This window comes from Cervus canadensis, chromosome 21, assembly GCF_019320065.1.
Source record: "Cervus canadensis isolate Bull #8, Minnesota chromosome 21, ASM1932006v1, whole genome shotgun sequence".
NCBI lineage: Eukaryota > Metazoa > Chordata > Mammalia > Artiodactyla > Cervidae > Cervus > Cervus canadensis.
In genome coordinates, this window is record NC_057406.1 from 54,459,151 (window position 1) to 54,485,087 (window position 25,937).

At 46.5% G+C, this 25,937-nt stretch overlaps 1 protein-coding gene across 4 annotated transcripts in view; it reads left to right on the top strand.

Moving 5' to 3' along the window:
- BTBD11 (BTB domain containing 11) overlaps nucleotides 1-25,937 on the top strand; it is a 315,694-nt gene that overhangs the window by 258,813 nt on the left and 30,944 nt on the right. For 3 of the 4 annotated variants that reach the window (XM_043440281.1, XM_043440279.1, XM_043440282.1), the window contains 7 exons: nucleotides 6,269-6,434; nucleotides 8,699-8,788; nucleotides 10,735-10,836; nucleotides 12,786-12,879; nucleotides 12,996-13,131; nucleotides 13,772-13,992; nucleotides 15,425-15,603. In XM_043440281.1, coding sequence (XP_043296216.1) covers nucleotides 6,269-6,434; nucleotides 8,699-8,788; nucleotides 10,735-10,836; nucleotides 12,786-12,879; nucleotides 12,996-13,131; nucleotides 13,772-13,992; nucleotides 15,425-15,603 — 988 coding nt within the window. The remainder of the gene's footprint in view (nucleotides 1-6,268; nucleotides 6,435-8,698; nucleotides 8,789-10,734; nucleotides 10,837-12,785; nucleotides 12,880-12,995; nucleotides 13,132-13,771; nucleotides 13,993-15,424; nucleotides 15,604-25,937) is intronic. The other variant, XM_043440280.1, reaches the window with a different exon arrangement.

Below are 25,937 nucleotides of genomic sequence, written 5' to 3' on the forward strand. Positions count from 1 at the left end.
TAGACTTCTGCATAAATAAATCCTGCATGTGGGCAGACACGCACATTTGTCCAGGCCACAGGGGGCCCTGCTGGTCCTTCTAGGACCAATCCCCCAGAGACTTTCCAGAAAGAGTAAATGGAGCTCTGAGTCGTGTATATAGGAATGCTGCAGGAATTAAGATTTTGCAGAGTTAAATTTTCTAACAAACCCAGTTGAACAGAAAGTCATGTTTTCATAGACCTTTATGGCAATTGTTTCTTACCTGCTTCAGTTTGCCTGCCTGCATGGGCTAGCAGAATTCAGTAACCGAAAGAATTATTTATTTTGCATGACCAACGGATTCTTGATGAACAGGCGGTTCCTGGTGGTTCATGCATGGGTCACCCATCAGTTAGTGACATGAGGCTTCAGGCACTGTTGGGGATACAACAGATAACAGGATAGATGTGGTCCTGCCCTCAGGAAGTTGACCTGCTCATGGGGGAATGGGTAGTTAGGGAGTTTGGGATGGACAGGTACACACTGCTGTATTTAAAATAGATAACCAACAAGGACCTACTGTATAGTACAGGGAAATCTGCTCAATGTTATGTGGCAGCCCAGATGAGAGGGGGATTCGAGGGAGAATGGGGGTGGTGGTGGCGATTTAGTCTCTCAGTTGTGTCCGACTCTGAAACCCCGTAGACTGTAGCCCACCAGGCATCTCTGTCCATGAGATTTCCCAGGCAAGAATACTGGAGTGGGCTGCCATTTCCTTCTTCAGGGAACCGTCCCCACCCTGAGTCTCCTGCATTGCAGGGGGATTCTGTACCAACTGAACCTCCAGGGAAGCCCTTGGGAGAGAACGGATATATGTACATGTATGACTGGGTCCCTTTGCTGCCCACCTGAAACCATCACAGCTTTGATAATCAGCTATTGTTGTTGTTGTTGTTTAGTCACTGAGTCATTTTCAACTCTTTTGTGACGCCATGGACTGTAGCCCACCAGGCGCCTCTGTCTGTGGAATTTCCCAGGCAAGAATACTGGAGTGGGTCGCCATTTCCTTCTCCAGGGCATCTTCCTGAGCCAAGGATGGAACCCGTGTTTCCTACATTGGCAGGCGGATTTTTTTTTTTTACCCCTAAGCCACCAGGAAAGTCCATAACATCTATTCTCCATTATAAAATAAAAAGTTTTTTTAAAAAGTGTGCCAGAGACCCTTCTGGTGGCCCAGTGGTTAAGACTCCACCTTCTAATGCAGGGGCCATGGGTTTGATCTCTGGTCAGAAGATCCCACGTGCTGCACGGGGTGGAAAAAAAATTAATTTAAAAACTGCCAAAAAGAAAAAAAAACAAGCTTTTTAAAAAGTGAAAAAGTAAATCAATAAAATAGTCAGAGGTTGTGAAAGGTGCTAACGAGGAGACAGATGAAACTGGCCTGGAGCTGAGATGTATAAAGATAGGAGAGAAATTTACCTTCCTTTAGATGGTCAGTGAAGACGTCCTTCGAACAGGACATCCAAGCTCACGCTTGAGGAGCAAGAAGGATCCAGGCCTGCAGAGAGCCAGGGGAAGGGCATTCCAGCGAGAGGGAACTATACAAGTAATATCCTCGAGGTGGGAAGGACCTTGGCCAGTTGAAGGGACAGAAGAGCGAGACGAGTTGCTAGTGAGAGTGAAGGCGGGAGGGAGGTGCTGGAGAGCAGGTCAGGGCCAGTGAGTGCCCCGTAGCCTGGCAGGCCGAGCCTGGGGAGCTGGAGTCTGTTCTCAGTACCTGGGAAGCCACTGAGAGATGTTAAGCAGAGGCAGAACATGGTCCTTTAGACATTTTTTAATTAAATTTTTTGGCCCCACCCTGCAGCCTGTGGGATCTTAGTTCCCTAATCAGGGATTGAGCCCATGCCCTTGGCAATGAAAGTGCCAGAATCCTAACCACTGGCCCTCCAAGGAATTGCCCCATAGATGTTTTAAGCTCACTCTCAACTTGTGTGAGAGACTGGTTCAGATAAAGAGAAGAATGAAAGTGATTTTGCGTGTGTGTGACAAATTAAATCACATGGAAAGCTTTTACTAAAATATTTCAAAAGACAACTTTCCAATATATAAAAACCTAAATAACTGTCCCTTTCCAATCCTCCCATGCTAATGACCCAAGCCAAAGCTCTGTCATATTCTGAGCCTGAAAGATAAATTCTTACATCTATGCTTGGTGCTCGGCAGTCCTTGTTTGTCAGCAACTCTCTGGAATACCACAGACCTGAGATTTAAAAATATGCCCAGGCCTGAAAAGACTCTGTCTTACAAGCACTTTCATAGAACTGAAGTTACGACCTCTGAGCAAGAGATGCTGGTGTTTAGAACCAGGGTATGAGCGGTGGAGGTGGAGAGAAGTGAGTGGGTTTGGGGGTTGAGATTTGAGTGGCAGCATTAACAGCTGAGGGAACGGATATGGGAATGAGAGGAGGGGCTAGCCAGAGCACCGGGGTGGGCAATGGGGCCTTTTATGGAGGTGGGATGACAGGAGGACGAGGATGGAGAGTGGGTGTGGACATGTTCATACTAAGTTCCATTTGGGACATGCTCAGTTTGAGGGTCTGAAAGCCATCGAAGCTGTTTGATCCATTAGGTAGTTGTATGTGTGGGCATGCCAGTGTGACAGAGAAGTGCCAGCGTCGGGCTGAGGGCTCAGATCAGCCTGGTCAAATCCCGACTTGTCGCTTACAAGCTCTGTGACTTGGGCAGTTTCCTCATCTCTGGAACAGGGCCCCCAAGAGCACCTACATTGTTGTGCTGGTTCTGTGAGTTAATACATGAAAAGAGCTTAGATTTCAATAGTAAGTATTCAATAAATGTTGGCTCCCTGTAATAACAATTATCATCATCATCATCTTAGCGACAGTAATTTTCTTGCCATTTCTCTTTCTAATTAAAATCAAGAAAAATTAAAAAAAAAAATGTGAAGTAATTAGCCTCCAACTAATAAAAAAATTAAAAAAAATAAAAAAAATAAAAAATAAAATAAAATCAAGGACTTCTGTAGCTGGTAAACACTTCTCCTGATGTTCCTGGAATTATTGCTTTACCAGTCTGGAAGCTCCATGAACATGGGGTGGTGTCTGTATCTTTCCATAAGCTCCCCTCCCGATGCCCACTCACAAGACGCACCTCAGTAACCTTCATCCGGTCACATGGAATTTAGCTTGATTCCAAAAAAAAAAAAAAGGTGCTTATTTAAGAGAGGCAATCAGGCATTGAGGAGAGCAGAAGTGCCTCAGATACAGACAGGAGAGGAAATTGCAAATTCAGTGATGGTGACAATTCACAGCATCTTTGCTCCCCAAGATTTCACAAAGCAACCTCTTCCAGAGTTAGACAGTGGTCTGTTACAAGAAAGGTTTTCCTTACCATTAGTCAGAACAGATACCCTCTCCCTGAGATATGCACACACATCCCCCTCGGGGCTCCAGACACCTCAGTATAACACCTGCAGGCCCCACCTCTCCCTTTCTGGAAGCTTCTGTGATGTGTGCCCCAGGATCTAGCCCTCTTCTCTCTGTCCTGTTCATTTTGTCCAAAGCGTCTGCCTTAATCTATGTGTGGGGAACATGTGTCCCTTAGATAAAGCCCACTGCCATACCAAGCATCACCCCTCCGTCTGTCTACACTTCGGTGGGGCTCATGATCTCATTTCCTGTTCTTTTCAAACCACGGCACGTGGCTCTACCCTTGCCCAGATTTTTTTTTAAAGTTCAATTTGCTCAGTGTTTGCAAGAGTATTTTTATTTGCTGAATCTGGCCACGTTAGCTGTAAGAATCCCAGGTCCAAATTCCCATGAACTGGACTAAGACACCCTAGCGCACAGCCCCATTCTGTGCCCTAGAATTTCTCATCGTGGGTGCTGATGCCCTGGCCTAAAGCCAGACCTGGCGTCTTCAGCCCTTGCCCACCCACATCTGGGGAGCTCTCGGGCTTCCCTGGAAAGTCTTCCAACCAGGGTGGTCTAGGCTCCCCCACCTGCCATGAAACAGTCTTAATCTTGGAGTCCAGAGTCTGGGTCCAAGTCCAATACCTTTCTTAGTTCTTCCCAGAGCTCTCGTACAAACAGGCCCTTGGAGGCCTGGCGTGACTCCCAGTCCCTGAGGCCTGTGTGCAGATTAGACCCCAGGTCAACACCTTGCTTCCTTTCTCTGGATTCCATCTTCACTGCATCAGCTCCCTCTGGTGGCCAGATGCAAACTCCTAGTGTCCTCTAAGAACCCTACCATCACCCATGGACTGGGTTCCTATTTCAGGACAGCCTTCCTCCAAGGTTCCTTTGCCAGCTAAAATGAGTGATAGATCAGGAACCCGGTGAAAGGTCAAGGGCACACCCATCTCACTCGATTCCTAAGACTCCCTCTGCTCTTCATCCCCCAGGTTCTTTCCCCCAGGTCCTAGCCCTACTGAGGAGCCTTAATGCCATAAACTCTCAGAGCAATACTTCCTCTCATCTCCCCCAAGAATAAAAACGCAAGTTCCCTGGCAAACTTAACCATTCCTCTTGCCACAAAGTGGGTTAGTGAGAGGCAGGACTGGAACCAGGAATTCTGAACCCCTGGCTCTTTTCCTGAGTATCCGCCCCCAGAACAAGCAAGGATCAGGAATATGAAGGGGTCCGTGCCAGTGCTGACTCCCGCTGATGCTGAGCATGGAATTCACCAGCCATCATCTGAGAAATGGGTGCCTGCTCATAGAGAAGTCAAAATCCTCGTCCTCTGCTCCTCCCAGCCTGCACTCAGCCTTTGTCACTTCCTGCTTGAGCAGTGACTTCTTTCCATCCAGCTGGTTCTTTTAGCACTAACACATCTCTCCACCTCTAGGGCCAGCTCCCCTCAAATTCATCCTCCACTCTCTCCCAGAGTTGGCCCTCCAACCATATCACTCCCGTGCCTGCTTAGAAACCTTGAGTGGCTCTTAAGGATAGTCTTAGGATTAAGTAAAGTGCCCCTCCCTCAGCTCCTGGCCCTCTGCCTGAAAGTTTATGCCTCAGAAACACTAAAACCTCCAGTTCGCTCCTGTAGCCCACCGCATCTCATGTGCACACCTTTACTCAGACAAGCCCAGCTCCAGCTTCTCCTACACTCTGTCCTTCTCTCTCCTTATTTAAGACACATCTCAGGGTGCACCTCCCCCAGGAAGCCTTGCTGGATCCCCTTGGTTCTATTGGGTGCGCGTCTCTGATCACCGGTCACTGCAGTTGCCACGAGGCAGACCCGTGACCAGGGCCTGTGCCTTCTGCCCTTCCGGGCCTTGTGCCCCTCTTGCAAACAGGCACTCAGTAAATGCTTGGTCATTTGATCTGATAATTCACCATGAGAAGGCGGTGACATCCTTTACGAGTAGAATTTGTACCCCTTTCTTGAATCCTTGATTCTCCTCCCTACACTTCCCTAACCTGGCTCCCTGTGCCTCACTGGCTCAATTACTTTCTGATGCATATTGCCACTAGGACTCTTATTTCATCTTGCCAGATCTCTGCCATGCTTCCACTTTGGAAGTAGCGACTCCAGGCCTTCTGTGTCCATTCAGCTATTTTTAACACCTCCACATACTGTGTGCTGTCTGAACTGGATGCAGAGACTTGTTAGACAGGGTCTCTGCTCTCAAAAGTCCCCAGCCTGGAGGAGAATTTAGACAAGGAAAGAGGCAAATTAGTATGAGCTGTGATGAAGGGACAGGGTGACACAGTTGGTACCCAGGCCAGCTCTCCACAGACTGCCCTGGGCTCGCATCACAGTTCCACTGCTTGTTGGCTATGTAGCCTTGGGTGAGTCCCGTATCTGTGTCTGTTTCCCATGGTTAAAGGCGTGGGTGATGATAGTACTTACCTTTTGGGGTTATGTGGGGAGTAAACGAACTAACTCATGTAAAGACTATAGCAAAGAGCCTAGCCCAGAGTATACAATCAGTACATATTAGCCACGATTATTCTTAGCTCAGTATGCTGTGGGAGTGGAGGAGAGACAAGGCTAAGCATCAGTTACAAAGGAGGAAGGATCAAGAGATACCCGTATTCTAACTGGAGCCTGGGTGTGTGTGCGACCCATGGACTGTAGCCCACCAGGCTCTTCTGTCCGTGGGTTTCTCCAAGCAAGAATACAGGAGTGAGTTGTCATGCCCTTATCCAGGAGCTGGAGCCTAGAAACGAGCAATTAACATGAAGAGCAAATGAGAAGTCTCCTCGGTGCTTCCTGATCTGTGCTCTCCAAGGACCAGCCCCTGGTTAAGCTGCTGCATCCAACTGACCATCTCTTCCTTCCTTAGGGCCGACGACTGCTTTTGCGCTTCTCGGAAGCTGGACGCAGTGGCCATCGAAGCCAAGTTTAAGCAGGACCTGGGTTTCCGGATGCTGAACTGTGGGCGGACGGACCTGGTGAAGCAGGCAGTGTCTCTTCTGGGGCCCGATGGGATCAACACCATGAGCGAACAGGTACCGGCCCTCGCAGTGTCTGAATCGCCTCCACCATGTGCCCCGCCCTAGGGCGAGGGAAGCAGCAGGCACTCAATAGAGGCTCCCTCTACTGGCGATGTAGGGTGATTTTGTTGTTGGTGGTGGTTTTTTTCCCTTAGTTTTTATTTTTTTAAGTTTTTTAAATATCTTGTAAAAGTAGCCTTGTTCATCGTTATAGAAGTTTCACGTGATCATTGCAGCTGAAATGGAAAATAGAGAAAAATAGACTTATTCCAGAAAGGAAATAATGCCATCATCCAAATAACTATCATTTATATTTAGCATGTGTCCTTCAAGTCCTTTTTCCGGCATGGTTAAAATTAGTTCTCTGCTGGCCCCTTAGTGCATCATGGAACTAATCCAAGCAGATTTTCACCAAACTTTCAGGATATGTTTAAGATACACAAAAGTCATTCTGAAGGACCCTAGGAGACGCCTCAGAATTAGTCAGCCATCTCCCAAACCCCTAAAAGTGAGGTCCAGAGAACTTGTGTGTCTACTGGGGAGATGCACCCATGTGGGTGAAGATGTCACGGGTGGAGAAAACAAACAGCAGCTTTCAATGTTAGCCCCAGATGGAAAATCACAAGACAGATGGAGCTGTTTCTCACATGAGCAGCTCATGCAGCAAGTTCTGGGGAAGGGATATGAGCTAGTAATTTTCTTGAGCAACACCACAGAGCCCTAATACACACACACACACATTATTTTTTTAAAAAAAAACAGGGATTTATTGTACTTTTCTTTTTTTCAGTATTTTATATTAAAGATACTTTGTAATATCATTAAATGTTCTCTTTAAAATCACTTCAAATGGATACATTGGCTCAGATGGTAAAGAATCTGCCTGCAATGCGGGCCAACTGGGTTCGATCCCTCGGTCGTGAAGATCTCCTGGAGAAGAAAATGCCTATGCATTCCAGTGTTCTTGCCCGGAAAATTCCATGGACAGAGAAGCCTGGGAGGCTACAGTCCATGGGGTCGCAGAGTCAGACACGACTGAGCAACTAACAAAGTGGTCATATTTGTTCAGTTAAACATAGTTCAGTTGTTGGATTGTTTCTAATTACTTACATCAATAGTACTGAGAGAGATCTACTCAAGTCTTTGCTCAAATCTGATTATTTCATTAGAGAAAATTTTTAAAGGGAAACAGTTGCTCAAATGCATCAATTTATCTTAAGATCTTCAATCTCAAATTACTTCCTCAGAGACTGTTTCCTTATACACACTCTCCAACTATTTATGTGTACCCTATTAATCTTTTACTTTCTTTTGCTTGTTTTTCATTAGAGCTTAATTGCTTTTCTTCTTTATTTCAAAGAGCTCTTTACATATTAGGCATATAACCCTTTGTTATAATGTGACACTTATGTCTCAATTTATTGTTTACCTCTTAATTTTGCTTATGTTTTCAATCTTACGTCCACAATGTCATGACTTTCTTTTGTGATTTCTTCCATTACTTTTATACCTTTTAGAAACAGATTCAGTTAGATGTCTTTTATGGTTTTAATTTTTTTTCTCTATATCTGTAATCAAACTGTAAATGATTTGGTGTATGGTATGAGATAAGGCTCTAACTTGAACATTTTCCCACATAGCTTTCTTCACAGCAGTGTTTATTGAAAAATCCACCCCTTACTTATGTTGCTTATGGTACTTTGTAATAAGCAGGCATCATGGGCAAATATGGAATTCTGAAAACCATTCCTCATTCGCTTGCCTTTTGCTTGTAAATGATAACGTCAAAGCAGATAGAGTGCTAGGGTCATACTCAGAGGCACCAATTTCGTTTGACACTGACCAGCAGGCCATAATGAGCAAAGATGACACTTGTTAAATCCTGAGAGAGAAAATGCCATGGAAACAGTATTTATTGATCAGATAGCTTAGGGCTGATATTACAGAATCCAGAAAGTTCCTAAGAGGTTTCAGCTAAACCAGCCACTTGTTTTAGCAAACACTCTTAGATCTGTTGCACCCTAAGACACACAAACAAAATCCTCCAACTTAAGCCCAGATAAATGAAAAAAAAAAAAGACAATTTATGTTTCCCTTCTTGCTTCCATGTTGGTTTTCAAAATATGGAGGATTGCAGGGCTGTACATTTACTTTAGAATGCTGGATTTGGAGAACAAGCATAGTCTCTTTCACATGAGTAAGATTTTCCATTTGTTATTGTCGAGTGACACAGCCACCTTGTAAACCTTCTCCGTTCTCTGGTTTTTAACTCACCACAGGGCATGACCCCCCTGATGTACGCCTGTGTCCGTGGGGACGAGGCGATGGTTCAGATGCTGCTGGATGCCGGAGCTGACCTGAATGTGGAGGTGAGGGTACAGAGGGCTGCAGGGCCCCAGGGCCTGGCAGTCCCCGGGGAAGGCGAGCAAAGAGAGGGGGGGCTTTATCTCTCAAGAGCCACCACTGAGGGTGCTCAGTCCAGCAAATAGATCAGACCAGCTGTTGGATTTCCTCCATCCTGAGGCCCCAGCCCAACCAGACTCCAAGGAGCTGCCTGCAAGCATTTTTCATTTTAAAACAACCCATGTGGCTGCACAGAGCTCTAACTTTACCCTTGGCTCAGCAATACCGAGTCTCTGATTCTTCCCACTGGTCCATTCCTCCTGGGATCCGGCAGAGAGAGCTCTCCTGAACCACCAGCCCTTCCCACTGCCAAATACAAAGCTGGTCCATGTCTCCTGTGACCCCCAGATTTTCCACCGTCCCTCACCGAATCCTGATTGGCCCACTTGGTTGGCTCCCTGAAGCCATGGTTCTTAAAGCTAATGGCAGAGCTTCCTCAAGGCCGTGTGATATAGTGGAAAGCGTGCCCCCACAGGCTTCAGAATTTGATATGTGGGTTCAAATTCTGAAACTGCTGCATCTTAGTAACTTGCTTTTCTGCTTGGGCGAGTAGTTTCACCTTCCTGAGACACAGTGTTCCCCTTTGTGAAATGGGAGAATAATCACACCCATCTCAGAGAGCTGTTGGAAGAAATAAATATAGAGGAGCATCGGTTTGGAATTCAGTTAATACTGGTTCCCCCCTCAAGGCTTATGATAGGTGAAATTATACTTCTTGACCATATTCTATGCTGTCTTAAGACCCACTCTAACAGAAAAGAAACACAAAACAACCGACTCTCTTCTAGCCATTCAGAAGTTGGGAAGATTGATGGACTTGCTGAAGTCCTAACTCAGCCACTCCAGAAAACTTTTTTTTTAGTTCAAAATTAGATGCTCTTGTAGTCTTAGTACTGTGCTTTTTAAAAATTGTGCTTTATATTCATCTGAGGAAAACAGGCAGTAGACATGGTTTTGGATCCAAAACCATTTGGGATCTTATAGGTTTTCAAGTATTGGGGATTTTTGTTCCCTGCTATGAATCCCCAAGCACCGTGCACATCCCTGCAAGAGCTCCTCAGTTTTGGGTCTCTGGTCCTCTAGCCCATCCCATAGCTCCCAATTCAAGGTCCTCGCCTAGCCAGTGATTAGTGAACTCAACTCTTCTGAAAGCAGCAGACATCACAGTTGTATGACCCGGGAATGTTTAGAAGAAAAGCCATGGGTGGGTGGCAGACAAGCCTGCGGGACCCTAACTTGTCCTGTCCACTGTCCTGCAGCCTGTCTCTTGGTCTGGGGTGCTTTGAGGTCCCCATGTGGGAAGGCCAGTATCAGATTTCTCATTCATGCCCAAGGAAGGTTTGTGCCTAGGTTTCCAGTAGCATGCGGGTCCTTGTCAACCAGGAAGCCAGCAGAAGCATGAAATGAGGACAGTGTGGGAGGAGCTGTGACCAGGTGGTGATCTTCCTCCATCAGAAGGGAGGTGGTCTTGTTTGGCTTGGAAGCTCGGAGCAGACCTCCCCTTGTGTGGGGTTTGCCACTGCCGAGAATTCCCCCTAAAGATATGGATGTGATGGTGGCGGCCTCACCTGACATCCTGTATCTCTCAGAAGCCCCGCCCTCCCTTAGGCAGGAAGAGGAGACGGGCAGGGGAGCTGGCTGTCTGTAGCCACCATTACAGTTTCTTCAAGACTCCTTAGAGGCAGTCAGCAGTCACCCATTTAACTCTCTTCTGATGAGCAGCAAAGGAGTTTCTGTTGTGCACAGAGGATATAAAGTCAGTACTCTGTCCATCTCCAGCATTGCCCAAGGCGCCTTCCAGGACATCCTTCTGTACATCTCTAGCCCGCGTGCCCAGCCACAGATAGCTCAGATTTGCTAGTCTAAGTATTGTGAAGGTCACATTTTGAAAATAATTTCAATTTGTTTATAGGTTGTCAGTACTCCTCATAAATATCCATCCGTCCACCCCGAGACCCGCCATTGGACGGCTCTGACTTTTGCTGTGTTGCATGGACATATTCCTGTAGTTCAGGTATTAACGTATTTCCCTATCCACATCTGACCTTTAATTGTACCTCTTTCCTTACACAAATCTATACCTCTCCCAGCATGCCTATTCCCCCAGAGATTCATATTGGTTAATTGCAATGAAATACAGCACATTCATATCATATGAATGAAAATACCATGTGGAATGATCTATATGGCCTGGCTTTAACCAATATGAACTTATCACATACCTACATGCAGCCTTACACACAGAACGGCAAACCTACCAAGTTGTTCCCAGTTGCTCCAGGGTGGGGCCTGAGCTATGATTTTGTGGATTTGTTCATTTTTACTCATCATAACATGAACCTAAGACGTGGCTGGTGTGAGACCTTAGAAACTTCCCTTAGGTGTGACCCCAGTGTTTGCATAGAGTCTAGGGGTTTCCAACCAGTGGAAAGAAGCAGCCGAGCAGCCAAGGGAGTGGTTCCAAATGACACTTGGCTTGGATCCCACTTATGAAGAATTCCTCATAAGAGGTCTAGGGTAGGGTCTTCATGTGTGTCTTCTGAAACAGATACCCAAATATGGAGATATGTCCTCATCCAAGATGCTTTGGGCACATAAGTTGTTTTGCCCTCACCATTTCTGGTTGTTGTAGAGTTGGTATTCAATGGATAGCCATCCAGTATATTCTAGATCTTAAACTCAGTTCATTCTAGATCTTAAAACTTTACTTCATTGGAAGAGAGATCAGTACCCCCAGTTCCCTGACCACATCTGGCCCCATAGTGAACGCTGAGTTTCAGGTACATCAGGAACTCCCCTCCTTTTATGTGGTCCAAGCCTCTGAGAATTACACAGAGCAGAAAATAGTATGTCAGGAACCCCTCAGCAGTGTTGGAGTTCCACAGGAATCCTTTATTTTTTCCTAGGTTATGGGAATCCTTAACACATATCAAAGGCATGTTTCAGGAGGTTGAGCGTGTGACATGTCACACCAAGATCTGACTTCTGCCTGTAGAACATCATGCCCAGCCCACTCCTAGTAAAGGAATCTAAGAAAGAAGGGGTTGGAGGGTGGCCTAGTGGATACAAATAACATCCCTTAATGTGCAGTGGCATCCCCAGCCTTTAAATCAGGAATAGGAGCAGCGGGCAGCCACGCAAAGCCAAATGGAAGTCAGGTCACCTCTCTGCTTCAGGTTCACACGTGATGGAATGCCAAGTAGGCACCCCCTCCTGACTATGCCCTCAGCTAGTCCTGTGCAGGTAAAACAGGCATTTCCCCCTCATTTTACATCAGCGGTGCTGACAGCACATTCACTGTGAGATCCGGCATGGACAGAATGAAGCCCAGATATCTTAAAGAATGTCAGAATGGAGTCATACGCGGCAGCACTCCTGGCAGCTCATTCTGCCACTTTATTCACAGATCTTGCTGGCCAGGAAGCTCAGCATTTGCTGAGCTGAGTTTCTAGGATGTTCCAGAAGGGATTCTTGTCCTGGTTGGCCCAGTGATCCCCAAAGTCCTTCAGAACTCTTAAGATTCTACGACTCTAAGAGACCCCTCTAATACTCTAAGGCTGTGTCACTGATCCCCAGGGGAAGTTCTCCAGCAGTGTGGTGCCCCGAACTTCTAGCTCAGCGCTTCTAGAAACGTTAATGTGCATAGAAATCACCTGGAGAGCTTGTTGAAATGCAGATTCTAATCCTTTGTTCTGGGGTGGAGCCTGAGAACCAGCATTTCAAACAAACTCCCAGGGTAAGCTGATGCTACTGTCCGTGGACCACAATTTGAGCGATTTGAGTGGTCTGAGGCCCTAGGAGATGTGAGAGGCTCTCAGTTCACCCTCTGGGGTGCAGTTGCCATCCCCCTGTGCACGTGGCCATGGACCCAGAGGAGAGCAGGAACTTTGGCACCACACTGATTTCCACCAGCTTTTCCTGGCGTGTCCTTTGAACATCTCAATGGCCACTCTTCCTCCACAGCTCCTCCTGGACGCCGGGGCCAAGGTGGAGGGCTCAGTGGAGCACGGTGAGGAGAACTACTCAGAAACACCCCTCCAGCTCGCAGCCGCCGTAGGTAAGAGTCTCTGACGCTCGTCCCAGCCAAGCGGCTCCAGCACCCTGTCCCTTGATGTGTCTGTGACTGTGTGTTTGCTTGATTCTCTTATCAAACCCCCTTCTCTGGGCTTGCAGGAAATTTTGAACTGGTTAGTTTGCTGTTGGAGCGAGGCGCGGACCCCCTGATAGGAACCATGTACAGGAATGGAATTTCTACCACCCCCCAGGGTGATATGAACTCTTTCAGCCAGGCCGCAGCCCATGGACACAGGTAGGCTAGGATGGGCCATGAGGTCCCAAGTGGTGCTTGTTAAAAATGCAGATTCCCAGGCCTACCCCAGACTCACTGCATCTCTGGATGTGGGGCCCAGAGGCAGTCCGGGCCTGGCCAACTTCACATACTGCACGTCCACAGGTCCTTCCCCAACCAGCTCTCATCTCATCACTCTTTGCCAGTGCTGGTCAGAGTTCATCACATCACCCGTCACGAAGTGAGAAGAATCCATTTAAAGAAGAATAAAACCTCTCATGTTTGGTTACTTGCCACCTACATTTCCTTCAGGATTTACCCCATCAGATTTTACTACGCATAACCCCAAGCAAAGCAAATTCACCATGGGGGGTGTGCAGGCAGACTGTTAAAAGGGCAGAGTTCTAGAACCTTACAGATAATTTGGGGAAAACACTTAGCCCAAGTCATCCTCAAGGAAACGCAGCCAGTCCCACCCCACCATCTCCTCCCGCCACAACAGGTAGTGCCCTGGTCACACCTCCGACACCACCACCCCAGAGTTGTCCCGTCCTTCTTTTGCCCCCAGCTGAGAGGGTTCCCCACATCCCCCGCCCCGCCCCCACCCTGGCACAGCCCTTGCATCTCTGAGTGTCTTCCTCTCTGGGTTTATGATTGACAGGAATGTGTTCCGCAAACTGCTCGCTCAGCCAGAGAAGGAGAAGAGTGATATCCTGTCCCTGGAGGAGATTCTGGCTGAGGGGACTGACCTGGCGGAGACAGCCCCGCCCCCCCTGTGCGCCAGCCGCAACAGCAAGGCCAAACTCAGAGCCCTGAGGGAGGCCATGTATCACAGCGCTGAGCATGGCTACGTGGATGTCACAATTGATATCAGGAGCATAGGTCAGTCTGGGGGCCTTCCACGGCTGGGCACCGTGCCTCTGCCCAGCTCCAGCTCACGTACCCACATGTGCGTGCACACACACACATACACACACACATGCATGCACGCATGTGCACACACCCCTTGCAGCTCAGGGAACTTCTTGTTTGCTGGTTGGAGCACTTCTAGGCTAAGGCCCCACATGGTCCCCATAGACAGCAGCATTCTGCCGGCCCCAGAAACCCATCCTCAGGCCACCCTTCCACGATTCCCAAACCCTGGACCCTGAGTTAGGAATCCGAATCACCTGGGGAGCTTGTCTGAATACAGATTGCCAGGCCCTACACCCAGAGGCTCTGCTGTCGAGGGTCTGGATGGATAAAGGCTGGAAATCTTTATATTTAACAATCATCCCAGGTGGTTCCCAGTGGTTGGGGAATCGCTGCCTGAGAGCACTCAGATCCGTGAAGCAGCTGCTAGCATCAGCTAGGATGACGGCATACCGTCCCTGGTGGGGCTCCCCCTACTACAGGGGCAAAGCCATGCCCAAGGAAAAGTTGGGTGTCTCTCCCTTGAGCAGCCTAGCCCAGGGCCATCTCTTCCATGCATCTGGGGAACGGGCTAGCAGCCTTCACCCAGCTAATGGCACCAACCCCGGCCCAGAAACAGCAGGGCAGAGCAAGGGCTGTAAACACTGGGTGTGGCAGGTCAGGGTGGGCGGAGACCTCCAGTGCTCTTCTGGAAACTTGTCTCTCTCGGAGAGTGGCTGTTGAGTATGGGGGATATTATGCCATTCCCCTGGCAGCCTGCGTAGCTGGATTCTGAGGCTCAAGACTCTGAATGGTGCATTTATAAGCAGTAGCAAGTGCCCCAGCCTCACGGTGGCATGGAGAAGCGAGTCACAGCCATCAGCTGCTGGAGAGGTTTCTATTAAGGAAGGAAGACCTGATGAAGTGCCTGCAGATGGAAATGTTTTGCATGCAGCAGCAGTATCCTCCTGTGTCTTCATATTCAGATGGAAATGCCCACCCTGACCAGAGCAGCTTACAGTGAGGTCCACTGTGGGTTTCACCAGCTCAAAGCTCTGGGCATAGAGGCAGAGGGGATGGGGAAGGAAGAGGTCAGAACTCAGAAGGCTGCAGTCCGCATTACAGTTTCAATACTCTACACGGTGATTATACTTTGTAAACTGTAGCCCCTAATAACTCGAGGAGCGTGCAGAACTGGATACCCATAGTTAATGAACTCAAATTATGACCTTTAATTTTAACTTCTGCAAGTCTTTGGGAACGAAGAAACAAAACAGCACTGACTCTAGGCATTGAAAGGCGGTCTCCTGGTCTCATGATCTGGTAATGCCCTCAGGAGAGGCCGGCTTCCACATAAAAACCCGCCTTCTCCTCTGGTTGTTGTCTGCCCTCCCCTCCCTCCCCCCACCCTCCCCCTTCCCAGGTGTCCCGTGGACCCTGCATACGTGGCTGGAGTCTTTGCGGATCGCCTTCCAGCAGCACCGCAGGCCCCTCATTCAGTGCCTGCTGAAGGAGTTCAAGACCATTCAGGAGGAGGAGTACACGGAGGAGCTGGTCACCCAGGGCCTGCCCCTGATGTTTGAGATCTTGAAGGCCAGCAAGGTACGAGGGGCTCCTGTGGGCAGAGAGCACAGCTGGGGGGTTCTGATCTCGGCACTCCTGCCCCTCGGGTGGGAACCCTGCAGTCACTGGTCTGGTGCACACGTACCCTGGCTGCTTACAGCTGCTTGTGCGGCCACTTGCAAGGCAACCACTCTGCTGAGCACCTGTCCTGTCCCAGGCACTTGGGCACACGGGACAAAGTAAAGGATAGCTTCCGGCCAGGGAACTTGCACAAAAGTGGGGATGCTACAGCCCAAGGGTACCTGAGGTGGCTTGTAAAACAGTGTTAAATTGGGTGGCAAAGGCTCTGAGGAGTGTGGGAAGGTTGGGGGAAGGTGTCACTGAGATGCTGAGACCAGGGCGGACCTGGACAGACAGTAGGACATGGGACATTGGGAATCCAAGAGGAAGAGGGAAATGGGTGTAGCTGCCTTGGATGCAGACCCCACAGGGGTCCCTGGAAAGCCAGACCCCGAGAAGGCTTTTCAGGTCTGAAGACAGGACGAGCCTAGCCCTTGAGGCTCACTCACCCATTCTTCAAGGGCCCCTGCGTTCCTGTTGACACTTTCGTTCCCAGCATCGGGAAAATGCTGCAATCCCTTCACAACAGGTCCTTCTAAGATAGTGGAGGCTGTGAAGTGTCAGGGAATTAGGCCTCTGAACCAAAAGGGCTGCATGGATTTCCCTGCCAGAACAGGGAAGAGTGTGGAGCAGCCTTCTCTGTAGGGTGTGAGGGACGGCCCCACAGCACAGCCCCCGCAACACGTCTGGCTGATTTCTGAGCCCTGGAGCACCTGGCCCAGAGTCCAGTGTGGGTCCCATCAGGTATTCTCATTAGCACCAGAGACTCAGGGGCCCCTGTGGGCTGGATATATGCCTGATTCCACTTAGACCCAGAATGGGAGCAGGTGTGCCAGGCCTCAGGTAATGAGCCTCAGCGATGCCACAGAGCAGAACCCACTGGAAGCATTTCAAAACCAAACTCTCCCTGCCCCTCAGCCCTCACCCGTCCCCCCAGCTTGAAAAGAAATAAATAGATAAGCCCTGAAATTACCTAAGAGACCACCTTAGTGAAAAACATTGCTGGGTCTGGTGTTGTAATTGGTTTTGGGTTTAGTTTTTTTTTTTTCCTTCTATGGGCTGTAATGGGAATTTCAGAAATTACTAAGGCATGCTGTGTATTAAGGAAACCTAACCTATGGGTTTTTTAAGTAAAATTATTTTGAAATATGACATACATCCAAAAAGTGCCCAGCTTGTGGCTGTGGAGTCTAATGCATTAATTTTCACGAGGCAAACTTACCTGTGTGATCAGCATCCAGACCAAGAAATAGAACATTGCTAGCACTCCTGCAGGCCCCTTGTGTCCCACTCAACTACTACCCACCCCCACAAAGAGCACCCAACAGCAGCTGATAGCAGTAGCTAGAGGCCTGAAAGAAAGGAGGGAGGGCCCTTTGGCAGGAGATGTGAACTAGAGCGGGCTTCCCAGGTGGCACCAGTGGTAAAGAACCTACCTGCCAATGCAAGAGACGTAAGAGGCGTGGGTTCAGTCCCTGGGTTGGGAAGATCCCCTGGAGGAGGGCATGGCGACCCACTCCAGTATTCTTGCCTGGAGACTGCCACGGACTGAGGGGCCCGGCAGGCTACAGTCCGTGGGGTCACACGGAGTTGGACACGACTGAAGTGACTTAGCCCACACACATGCACGTGTACTAGAGCCTGCTCCGTGTCCAGCTGTCCTGATCTTGGAGGGGAGGGGGAGCCAGGGTTGGGGCAGGAGCACTCATGGCCAGGAGACGGCAGTCTGGGAAAAGGCACGTTCAAGAGTCAGGTTTGCCCTATATGACCAATAGGAAAGCCCATCTATGTCTGTAACGTATATATATGAGTGTCCATATTAAATAGGTGGCTCAGTTGTAAAGAGTCCACCTGTCAATGCAGGAGCTGCAGGTTCGCTCCTTGGGTCGCAAAGATCCCCTAGAGAAGGAAATGGTAACCCACTCCAGTATTCTTGCTGGGCTAATCCCACAAACAGAAGAGCCTGGCAGGCTACAGTCCATGAGATCACAAAGAGTCAGACATGACTGAGCAGACATGCACGACAAGGGTGTCCATAGCAATGTTACCTGTGATGGGAAAAAATTGGGAACACCCCCAATACCCATTAACGTGGAATGGGAGAATACACTGTATATTCACAGCGTGCGTGTGTGCTAAGTCGCTTCAGTCGTGTCTGACTCTTTGCACCCCTGTGGACTCTAGTCCGCCAGGCTCCTCTGTTCATGGGATTCTCCAGGCAAGGATACTGGAGTGGGTTGCCATGCCCGCCTCCAGTATATTCACTGCATGAAATAATAAACAAAAATGGTTTTTTTTTTTTTTCAAGTCAAGTTTTCCCTAATGAGAGAGAGGTGGGAATGGGGGTGGTCAATGGCAACCCCTACTGGTGAACTGTGGTATTTTTTTTAACACAAAAAACATTTCGCATTGAGGTATAACCAATTAACAATATTGTGGTAGTCTCAGGTGAATAACGAGGGGTCTCAGCCATACGTGTGCATGTATCCATTATCCCGCAAACCTCCCTCCCATCCAGGCTGCCACATAGCATTGAGCAGAGTTCCCTGTGCTATACAATAGGTCTTTGTTGGTTATCCATTTTAAATCTAGCAGTGTGTACATGACCTTCCCCAAATGGAAGCAACCTAAATGTCCATCAACAGAGGAATGAATAAAGAAGATGTGGTACATATATACAATGAAATATTACTCAGCCATTAAAGAGAGTGAAATAATGCCATTTGTGGCAACGTGGATGGACCTAGAGAGTCATAGTGAGTGAAGTAACTCAGAGAAGGAGAAATACCGTATTATACCCCTTGTATGTGGGATCTAAGAAGAAATTACCCAAATGAACTGACAAAACAGAAGGAGACTCACAGACTTAGTTAGGGACTTTGGGAGATGTGGTATTAATACTGACTCAGTTCAGTCGCTCAGTCGTGTCCAACACTTTGCGACCTCGTGAATCGCAGCACGCCAGGCCTCCCTGTCCATCACCAACTCCTGGAGCTTACTCAAACTCATCTCCATTGAGTTGGTGATGCCATCCAACCATCTCATCCTCCATCATCCCCTTCTCCTGCCTTCAGTCATTCCCAGCATCAGGGTCTTTTCCAATGATTCAGTTCTTTGCATCAGGTGGTCAAAGTACTGGAGCTTCAGCATCAGTCCTGCCAATGAATATTCAGGACTGATTTCCTTTACAGTTGACTGGTTTGATCTCCTTGCAGTCCGAGGGGCTCTCAAGTGTCTTCCCCGGCGCCACAGTTCTACAGAGGGCAAAAAAGAGGTGATCAGTTCCTGGTGGTTACAGGGTGAAGTCAAGCATTCCCCAGGCACAGTGATGTTCCTCTGGTCAGAAGGTGTCTGGAGAGAGATGGTGGCAGAGAAGTTCAGAGAGTTGAGAAAGTGCTGCAAAGCTCTGCCCTCAGAAAGTGTCCTCTTGGAAGGCATGAGTAGCAACGCATTGTTCCTGCTCTCTCCACTAACGAATTCCTGTTCAGATCATGTCTGCTGCTCTGTGTGAACAAACATCTGGTTCTATCAGAGTGGTGAACAAGAATATAGAATTCCTGTAAATATTAATGAATCCAGTTTGTAGTCAACTTGGAGAATCACAGCCATCCCGTCAAGGGAAGCGGATGCTTTCTCCGCATCTTTGATGCATGCTTACTCAGATATTACTTGACATCTCGGTGCTAGATGTGCTGTTTTTGCTCCCACTTCTATTCATTTATTTATTTGGCTGCACCGGGTCTTAGTGGCTGCACACAGGACCTTCAATCTTCGTTGCGGCATATGGGATCTACTTCACTGACCCGGGATCGACCCAGGGACCCCTGCATTGAGAGCACGGAGTCTTAGCCACTGGACCACCAGGAAAGTCCCGTCCCCACTTATAAATTTTATCCTTAAATATCTAAAGAATTCAGTTTCTCTAGATTTCCCTAGGAGTAGAACAATGCAGTCGTTGTTTAAAAATAGGTCTGTTTAAAGAGAGCTTCTGGCCGTTTCTCGCAGACATAATTCTTCTGGACCTTTATCCACTCCACAGTCATGAGTGCCCACTGGGCTAAGGCAGTGGTGGGATGTTCTTCATCCTCCTGGAGCTTACTGTGTCCAGGGAAGGGGCAGACCCACAGTAAGCAAGGACATAAATCAGCAAAAGAGGGTGAGAGCAAGATGAACGCTATGAAAAAAAAAAATGATCTTGGACAACGATGTAGTCTCTGGGGGGTGGGACAGGCGAGGTCTAATCTAGACAGGATGGTAAGAAAAGTCTCCCAGAGGAGGTCGTGTGTGAACAACCACCTAAGTGAGGAAAAGCTGCCAGCCACACACAGGCCTGGAGCAAAAGCCTTCCACTCGGGGATCGGGAACCTGAAGGAGCGGAGTTCCTGATGGGAATGTGCTTGATGTGCTGGCGCAGCTGGAAGTGGAGGGACACAGGAGGAAGTGTGAGAGGTGAAGTCAGACTGCATGGGGCCTCTCTCCCCCTGCAGAAAGTCAGACTGCATCGTGCACATTTGGGGTTTTCCTCCACATCCACTGAACAGAACACCACTGGGGACTAAGCCAAGGGTGAGATGTGAGCATTGCAGCTTTTTTTTTTTCCCTTGTGATTTGCACACTTTTTAAGTTTTATTTTCCCACTTTTTAAAAATTTACCTTTTTAAATTAAACTTTTTATTTTGAGACAGTTGTAGATTCTCATGCAGTTGTAAGAAAACGTACAGAGAGATTACTTTGCTTCCCCCAGTGACAGTATCTTGCAAAATGACAGTTAAATGTCACAACCAAGATACTGACATGGTACTGTCAACATGCAGAAAATTTCCATCACCCTAAGGCTCCCTTGCATTGCTCTTTTTTTTTTTCCGGCTTGGGAATATTAGTTCCCTGACCAGGAATCAAGCCCAGGTCCCTTGCAGTGGAAGCGCAGAGTCTTAACCACTGGACTGCCAAGAAGTACTTCTTTTTTTTTTCATGTTGCTCTTTTATAGCTACCCCCATATCCTTCTGCCCCCACTCCCTCTTTATGCTCTGGTAACTACTAATCTGGTCTCCATTTCTCTAATCTTGTCATTTCAAGAATGTGATTTAAATGGAATCATACAGTAGGTAACTTTTTAGGATTGGATTTTTCTCACTCAGTATAATTCTCTGAAGGTTCTTCCAGGTCATTGCATCTGTTGATAGTTTTTTCTTCCTGCTGCTGCATAGTACTCTATGGTATGGACCGATCACAGTTTATTAACCAGTCACCCATTGAAGGACATCTGAGTTGTTTCCAGTTTTGAGCTATTACAAATAAAGCTGCTATAACATTCCAGCACAGGTGTTTGATGTGAATATGTCTTCATTTCTCTGGGATGAATGCTCAGGAGTACAATTTCTAGGTTGTATGGTAGTTGCATAGTTAGTTTCTAAAGACGCCGCTAAACTGTTTTTGAGACAGGCTGCACCATTTTACATTCCCACCAGCAAAATATGAGTAATGAAGTTTCTCCACATCCTCACTGTTTGGTGCTATTGCTATTTTTTTTATTTTAGCCCTTCTGATAGATGTGTAAGTGGTATCTCATTGTGGTTTTAATTTGCATTTCCCTGAATGGCTAATGATGTTGAACATATTTTCATGTGTTTTTTGCCATCTGTATATGCTCTTCAGTGAAATGTCTGTGTCCTCTGCCTATGTTCTAATTAAACTGGTTTTTCACTGTTGAATGTTGAGAGTTCTTTGTAAATTCTAGAAAATAGTCTCTTGTCGGATATATGGTTTGCAAATACTTTCTTTCTCCCACTCAAGTAGCTTATCTTTTTAGCCTCTTAACAGGGTCTTTCATAGAGCTTTTAATTTTAAGGAAGTCCAATTTTAGTTTTTCCCTTTGTGGAGATTCTGCTTTTGGTATCAAGTCTGAGAATGCTTTGTTGTCGTCCAGTTGTGGACTTGTGTCTGACTCTGCAGCGCGCCCGGCTTCTCTGTCCTTCACTAACTCCCAGAGCTTGCTCAAATTCTTGTGCATTGGAGTCAATGAGTCCATCCAACCTTCTCATCCTCTGTCGTCCCCTTCTCCTCCTGCCCTCAATCTTTCCCAGCATCAGGATCTTTTCCAATGAGTCAGCTCTTCGCATCAGGTAGCCAAAGTATTGGAGCTTCAGCATCAGTCCTTCCAATGAATATTCAGGGTTGATTTCCTTTAAGATTGACTGGTTTGATCTCCTTGCTGTCCAAGGGACTCTCAAGAGTCTTCTCCAACACCACAGTTCAAAAGCATCAATTCTTTGGCTCTCAGCCTTCTTTATGGTCCAACTCTCACATACATACATGACTACTGGAAAAACCATAGCTTTAACTATATGGACCTTTGTAAGCAAAGTGATGTCTCTGCTTTTTAATATACTGTCTAGATTTGTCATAGCTTTTCTTCCAAGAAGCAAGCATCTTTTTAATTTCGTGGCTGCAGTCACCATCTGCAGTGATTTTGGAGCCCAAGAAAATAAAACCTCTCACTGTTTCCATTGTTTCTTCTATTTGCCATGAGGTGATGGGACTGGATGCCATGATCTTCATTTTTTGAGTGTTGAGTTCTAGGCCAGCTTTTTCACTCTCCGCTTTCACCCTCATCAAGAGGCTCTTTAGTTCTTCTTCACTTTCTGCCATTAGAGTGGTAACATCTGCAGCTACAAGGTTCTTGCTATTTCTCCCAGCAGTCTAGATTCCAACTTGTGATTCATCCAGCTGCTTTGCCTGGCCCAAATCTTGAAGGTCTCCTTCTCATTTTTTTTTCTAGAAGCTTTATAGTTTCATGTTTTACATTTAAGTCTGTGATTCATTTCATCTTGAGTTAATTTTTGTATGAGGTGTGGGACTTTGATCAGAGTTGCTGTTCTGTTTTTGCTTTGCCAGTGGATGTTCACTTGCTCCAGCATCCTTGTTGAAAAGACTCTTTCATCAGATTACTTCTACGCCTTTGTCAAGTCAGTTGGGCATATCTGCGTGGGTCTGTTCCTGGGATTTCCATTCTGTTCTGTTGATCTGTGTGTCTGTCAGTGCACCATTGCCACAGCTTTTTTTTTTTTTTTTTTTTTGATCCGTGCCATGTGGCATGCTGTAGCTTAGTTCCCAGACCCGAGATCAAACCCGTGCCTCCTGCAGTAGAAGCTCAGAGTCTTTACCACTGGACTGTCAGGGAAGTCCCCACGCACGGTCTTAATTACTGTAGCTAAAAAATAAATCTTAAAATTGGGTAAATTGTCTTCTCCCATGTTATTCTTCTACAAAATGAATTCATGTTCTTTGCCTTCTATATGAATTTTAGAATAAATTTGTTAGTTTGTGTCCTCTCTCTCTACTACTCTTCTGTCTTAAGTTATCTTTATTATTTGCTTCTTTGAGGTTTTTTTTTTCTTATTTTATTTTTCTTTTTCCAGATTTTTTAGGTAGAAGCTTGAGACTGACTTTTCTTTTTTTTCTTTCATGTACATTTGATACTATACATATCTTTCTCAGCTCTACTCTGGCTGTGTTCCGTGGAACTTGATATGTTTTATTCTCATTTTCATTCAGTTCAGTGTGTTTTTTATTTCCCTTGGAACTTCCTTTTTGACTTAAGAATTATTTAGAAGTGTGTTATTTAGTTTCCAATTGTTTGGAGATTTTTCTCTTATCTTTCTGTTATTGATTCCTAGGTTGATTCCATTGTGGTCAGAGAACATTCTGTATTATTTCAATCCTTTTAAAATTTTGAGGCTGGTTTTATGGACCCGGATATAGTCTATCTAGGTATATGTTTCATGGGCACTTAAAAAGACTGGTTTTGGGGATTCCCTGGTGGTCCAGTGGTTAGGATTTGGTGCTTTCACTGCCGGGACCTGGTTGTGGGCGCTAGACCCCTGGTCAGGGAACTTAAATCCCCAAACCTGTGCAGCATGGACAAAGGAAAAAGGACTGTTTTCTGCCAGTGTTGAGTGGAGTGTTCTGTAACTGTTGATAAGACCCTGTTGGTTGATGATGATGTTGAGTTCTTCCATATCCTTACAGATTTTCTGTCTCGTTATTTATTCTATCAGTTGAGAGAGGAATAATAAAATCTCCAGCTGTGACTGTGGGTTGTCTGTTTCTTCTTTTGGTTCTATCAGTTTCTGACTCACATATTTTACAGATCTGTGCCTACACATTTAGGACTGCAATATCTTCTCAGTAAATTAACCCTTTTATCATGCCCTTCTCTCTTCTGCTAGTCTTTTTTGCTCTAAAATCTACATTATCTAATATTAACATAGCCTCTCCTGCTTTCCTTTAATTAATGTTCATGTGATATATGTTTTTGCCCATCCTTTACTATCAACTTGCCAATTTTATTAGGTTTGAAGTGACTTTCTTATAACAAACATGTAGTTGGGCTTTTCATCCACTCTGCCAATCTCTTTTAATTGGTATATTGAGACCTTTTATATTTTACTCAATTATTGCTACTTTAGGGCTTTTTTTTTTTTTTACTTTTTTTTTTTTAACTTTAAGGCTTATGTCTGCCATCTTAACTTTTGTCTTCTGTTTGGTCTCTCCGTCTTTTCTCTCTTTTCTTTTTCTGCCTTCCTGTGGACTACTTGAATATTTTAAAATTCCCTGCTGCCCTGGAGGCTTGAGCCTTGTGGCCCTTTGAGCTAAAAGCTCCAAGTTTAAATGTGTCACTCAGAGGAATGTCCCCATCTGTCCCAGCACAGCCACCCCACCCTCTCCTGCTCCAGAAAAGAGTGAGCCTCAAGCTTGGTTAATTCCATCTGCTGTCTTCAGGTTTGGGTCCAGAGCTAGTCAAATCCATAGGTTAACCCAGTTCACTGCCTGAAACTGACCATCTGACCCCACCAGAGCTGTTAACTGAAACTAATAACAGCATGCCAGGGAAGCAAAGGGAATTATCGCAACAACCTCACTGCCCGGAGGAGGCACAGAGAAGCATGCATAGCAGACACCTTGACAAACAGATGAGTTCAAAGACATAGTGGTGAGTCTTCTCTTAAGGCTCTTGTCTCTGAAAGAGAAGCAGTCAGAAAGTCTTGGAAATGATAACATCTTTGGTGCTTGCATCACCATCATCCCTCACACAGTGTCCATCCCTCAGGACCTAGCCAGTACCTGGCAGTTAGCAGATGCTCAAGGCATATTTGAAGAAAGAATTTATGAATGGATGAACGCATAGCTTAGTGCATGGGGGAAGGGGCACATTAGTGAAACCTTTGGGGGATGAATAAGTCAAGCCTACGGAACTGTTGATGGACCGTCTTCTTTCCCTTTCTTTCCTGAACGTATAGTGCTTTCATCATTTCCCTATTTCCTCACTGGAGCAGATTTTTTTAATAGTATTATCTCATCTTTGGAATGACTTCAGATTTACAGGAAAATTGAGAAGATAGCACAGAGTTCCCATAGAAGTCCTCACCTGCTTCCCATTATTAGCATCCTGTGTGAGTGTGGTATATTCATTATAACAGTGAACCAACATGGATTTGTTATTGTTAGCTAAGTGTTAGTCACTCAGTAGTGTCCGACTCTTTGCGACCCCATGGACTATAGACCTCCAGGCTCTTCTGTCCATGGAGTTTTCCAGGCAAGAATACTGGATTGGTTTGCCATTCCCTTCTCCAATTGTTAGCTAAATCCCATGCTTTATTGCTATTTTCTCTGTATCCAGTGTCTTTTTCTGCTCTAGGATCCCATCCAGGACACCATGTTACATTTAGTTGTCATACCTGTTTAGGCTACTCTTGGCTGAGACAGTATCCCAGCCTTTCCTTGTTTTTTTCTTGTGTGTGTTGGTTTTTTAAGATTTTTTTTAATGTGAATAATTTAAGTCTTTATTGGATTTGTTACAATATTGCCTCTGTTTTATGTGTTGGTTTTTTGACCCTAAGGCATGTGGGAATCTTAGCTCCCTGACCAGGGATCAAACCTGCACTCCCTGTACTGGAAGGTGAAATCTTAGCCACTGGGCCTCCAGGGAGTCCCAGGCTTCCCTTGTTTTTTTTTGTTTTTTTTTTTTTCCCTTCCCTTGTTTTTTATGACCTTTTTTGAGAAGTGCTGGTCACTATTTTATAGGCTGCCCCTCTAGTGGAATAGGCATTGATTGTCTCACGATTTAGACTGAGGCTTTGGGGAGGATGACCTCAGAGGTAAAGTGCCTTTCTCATCACATCAAGGTACATATTATCAGTATGACTCATCACTGGAGATAATGACCTTGATCACCTGGCTGACGCCGTGTTTG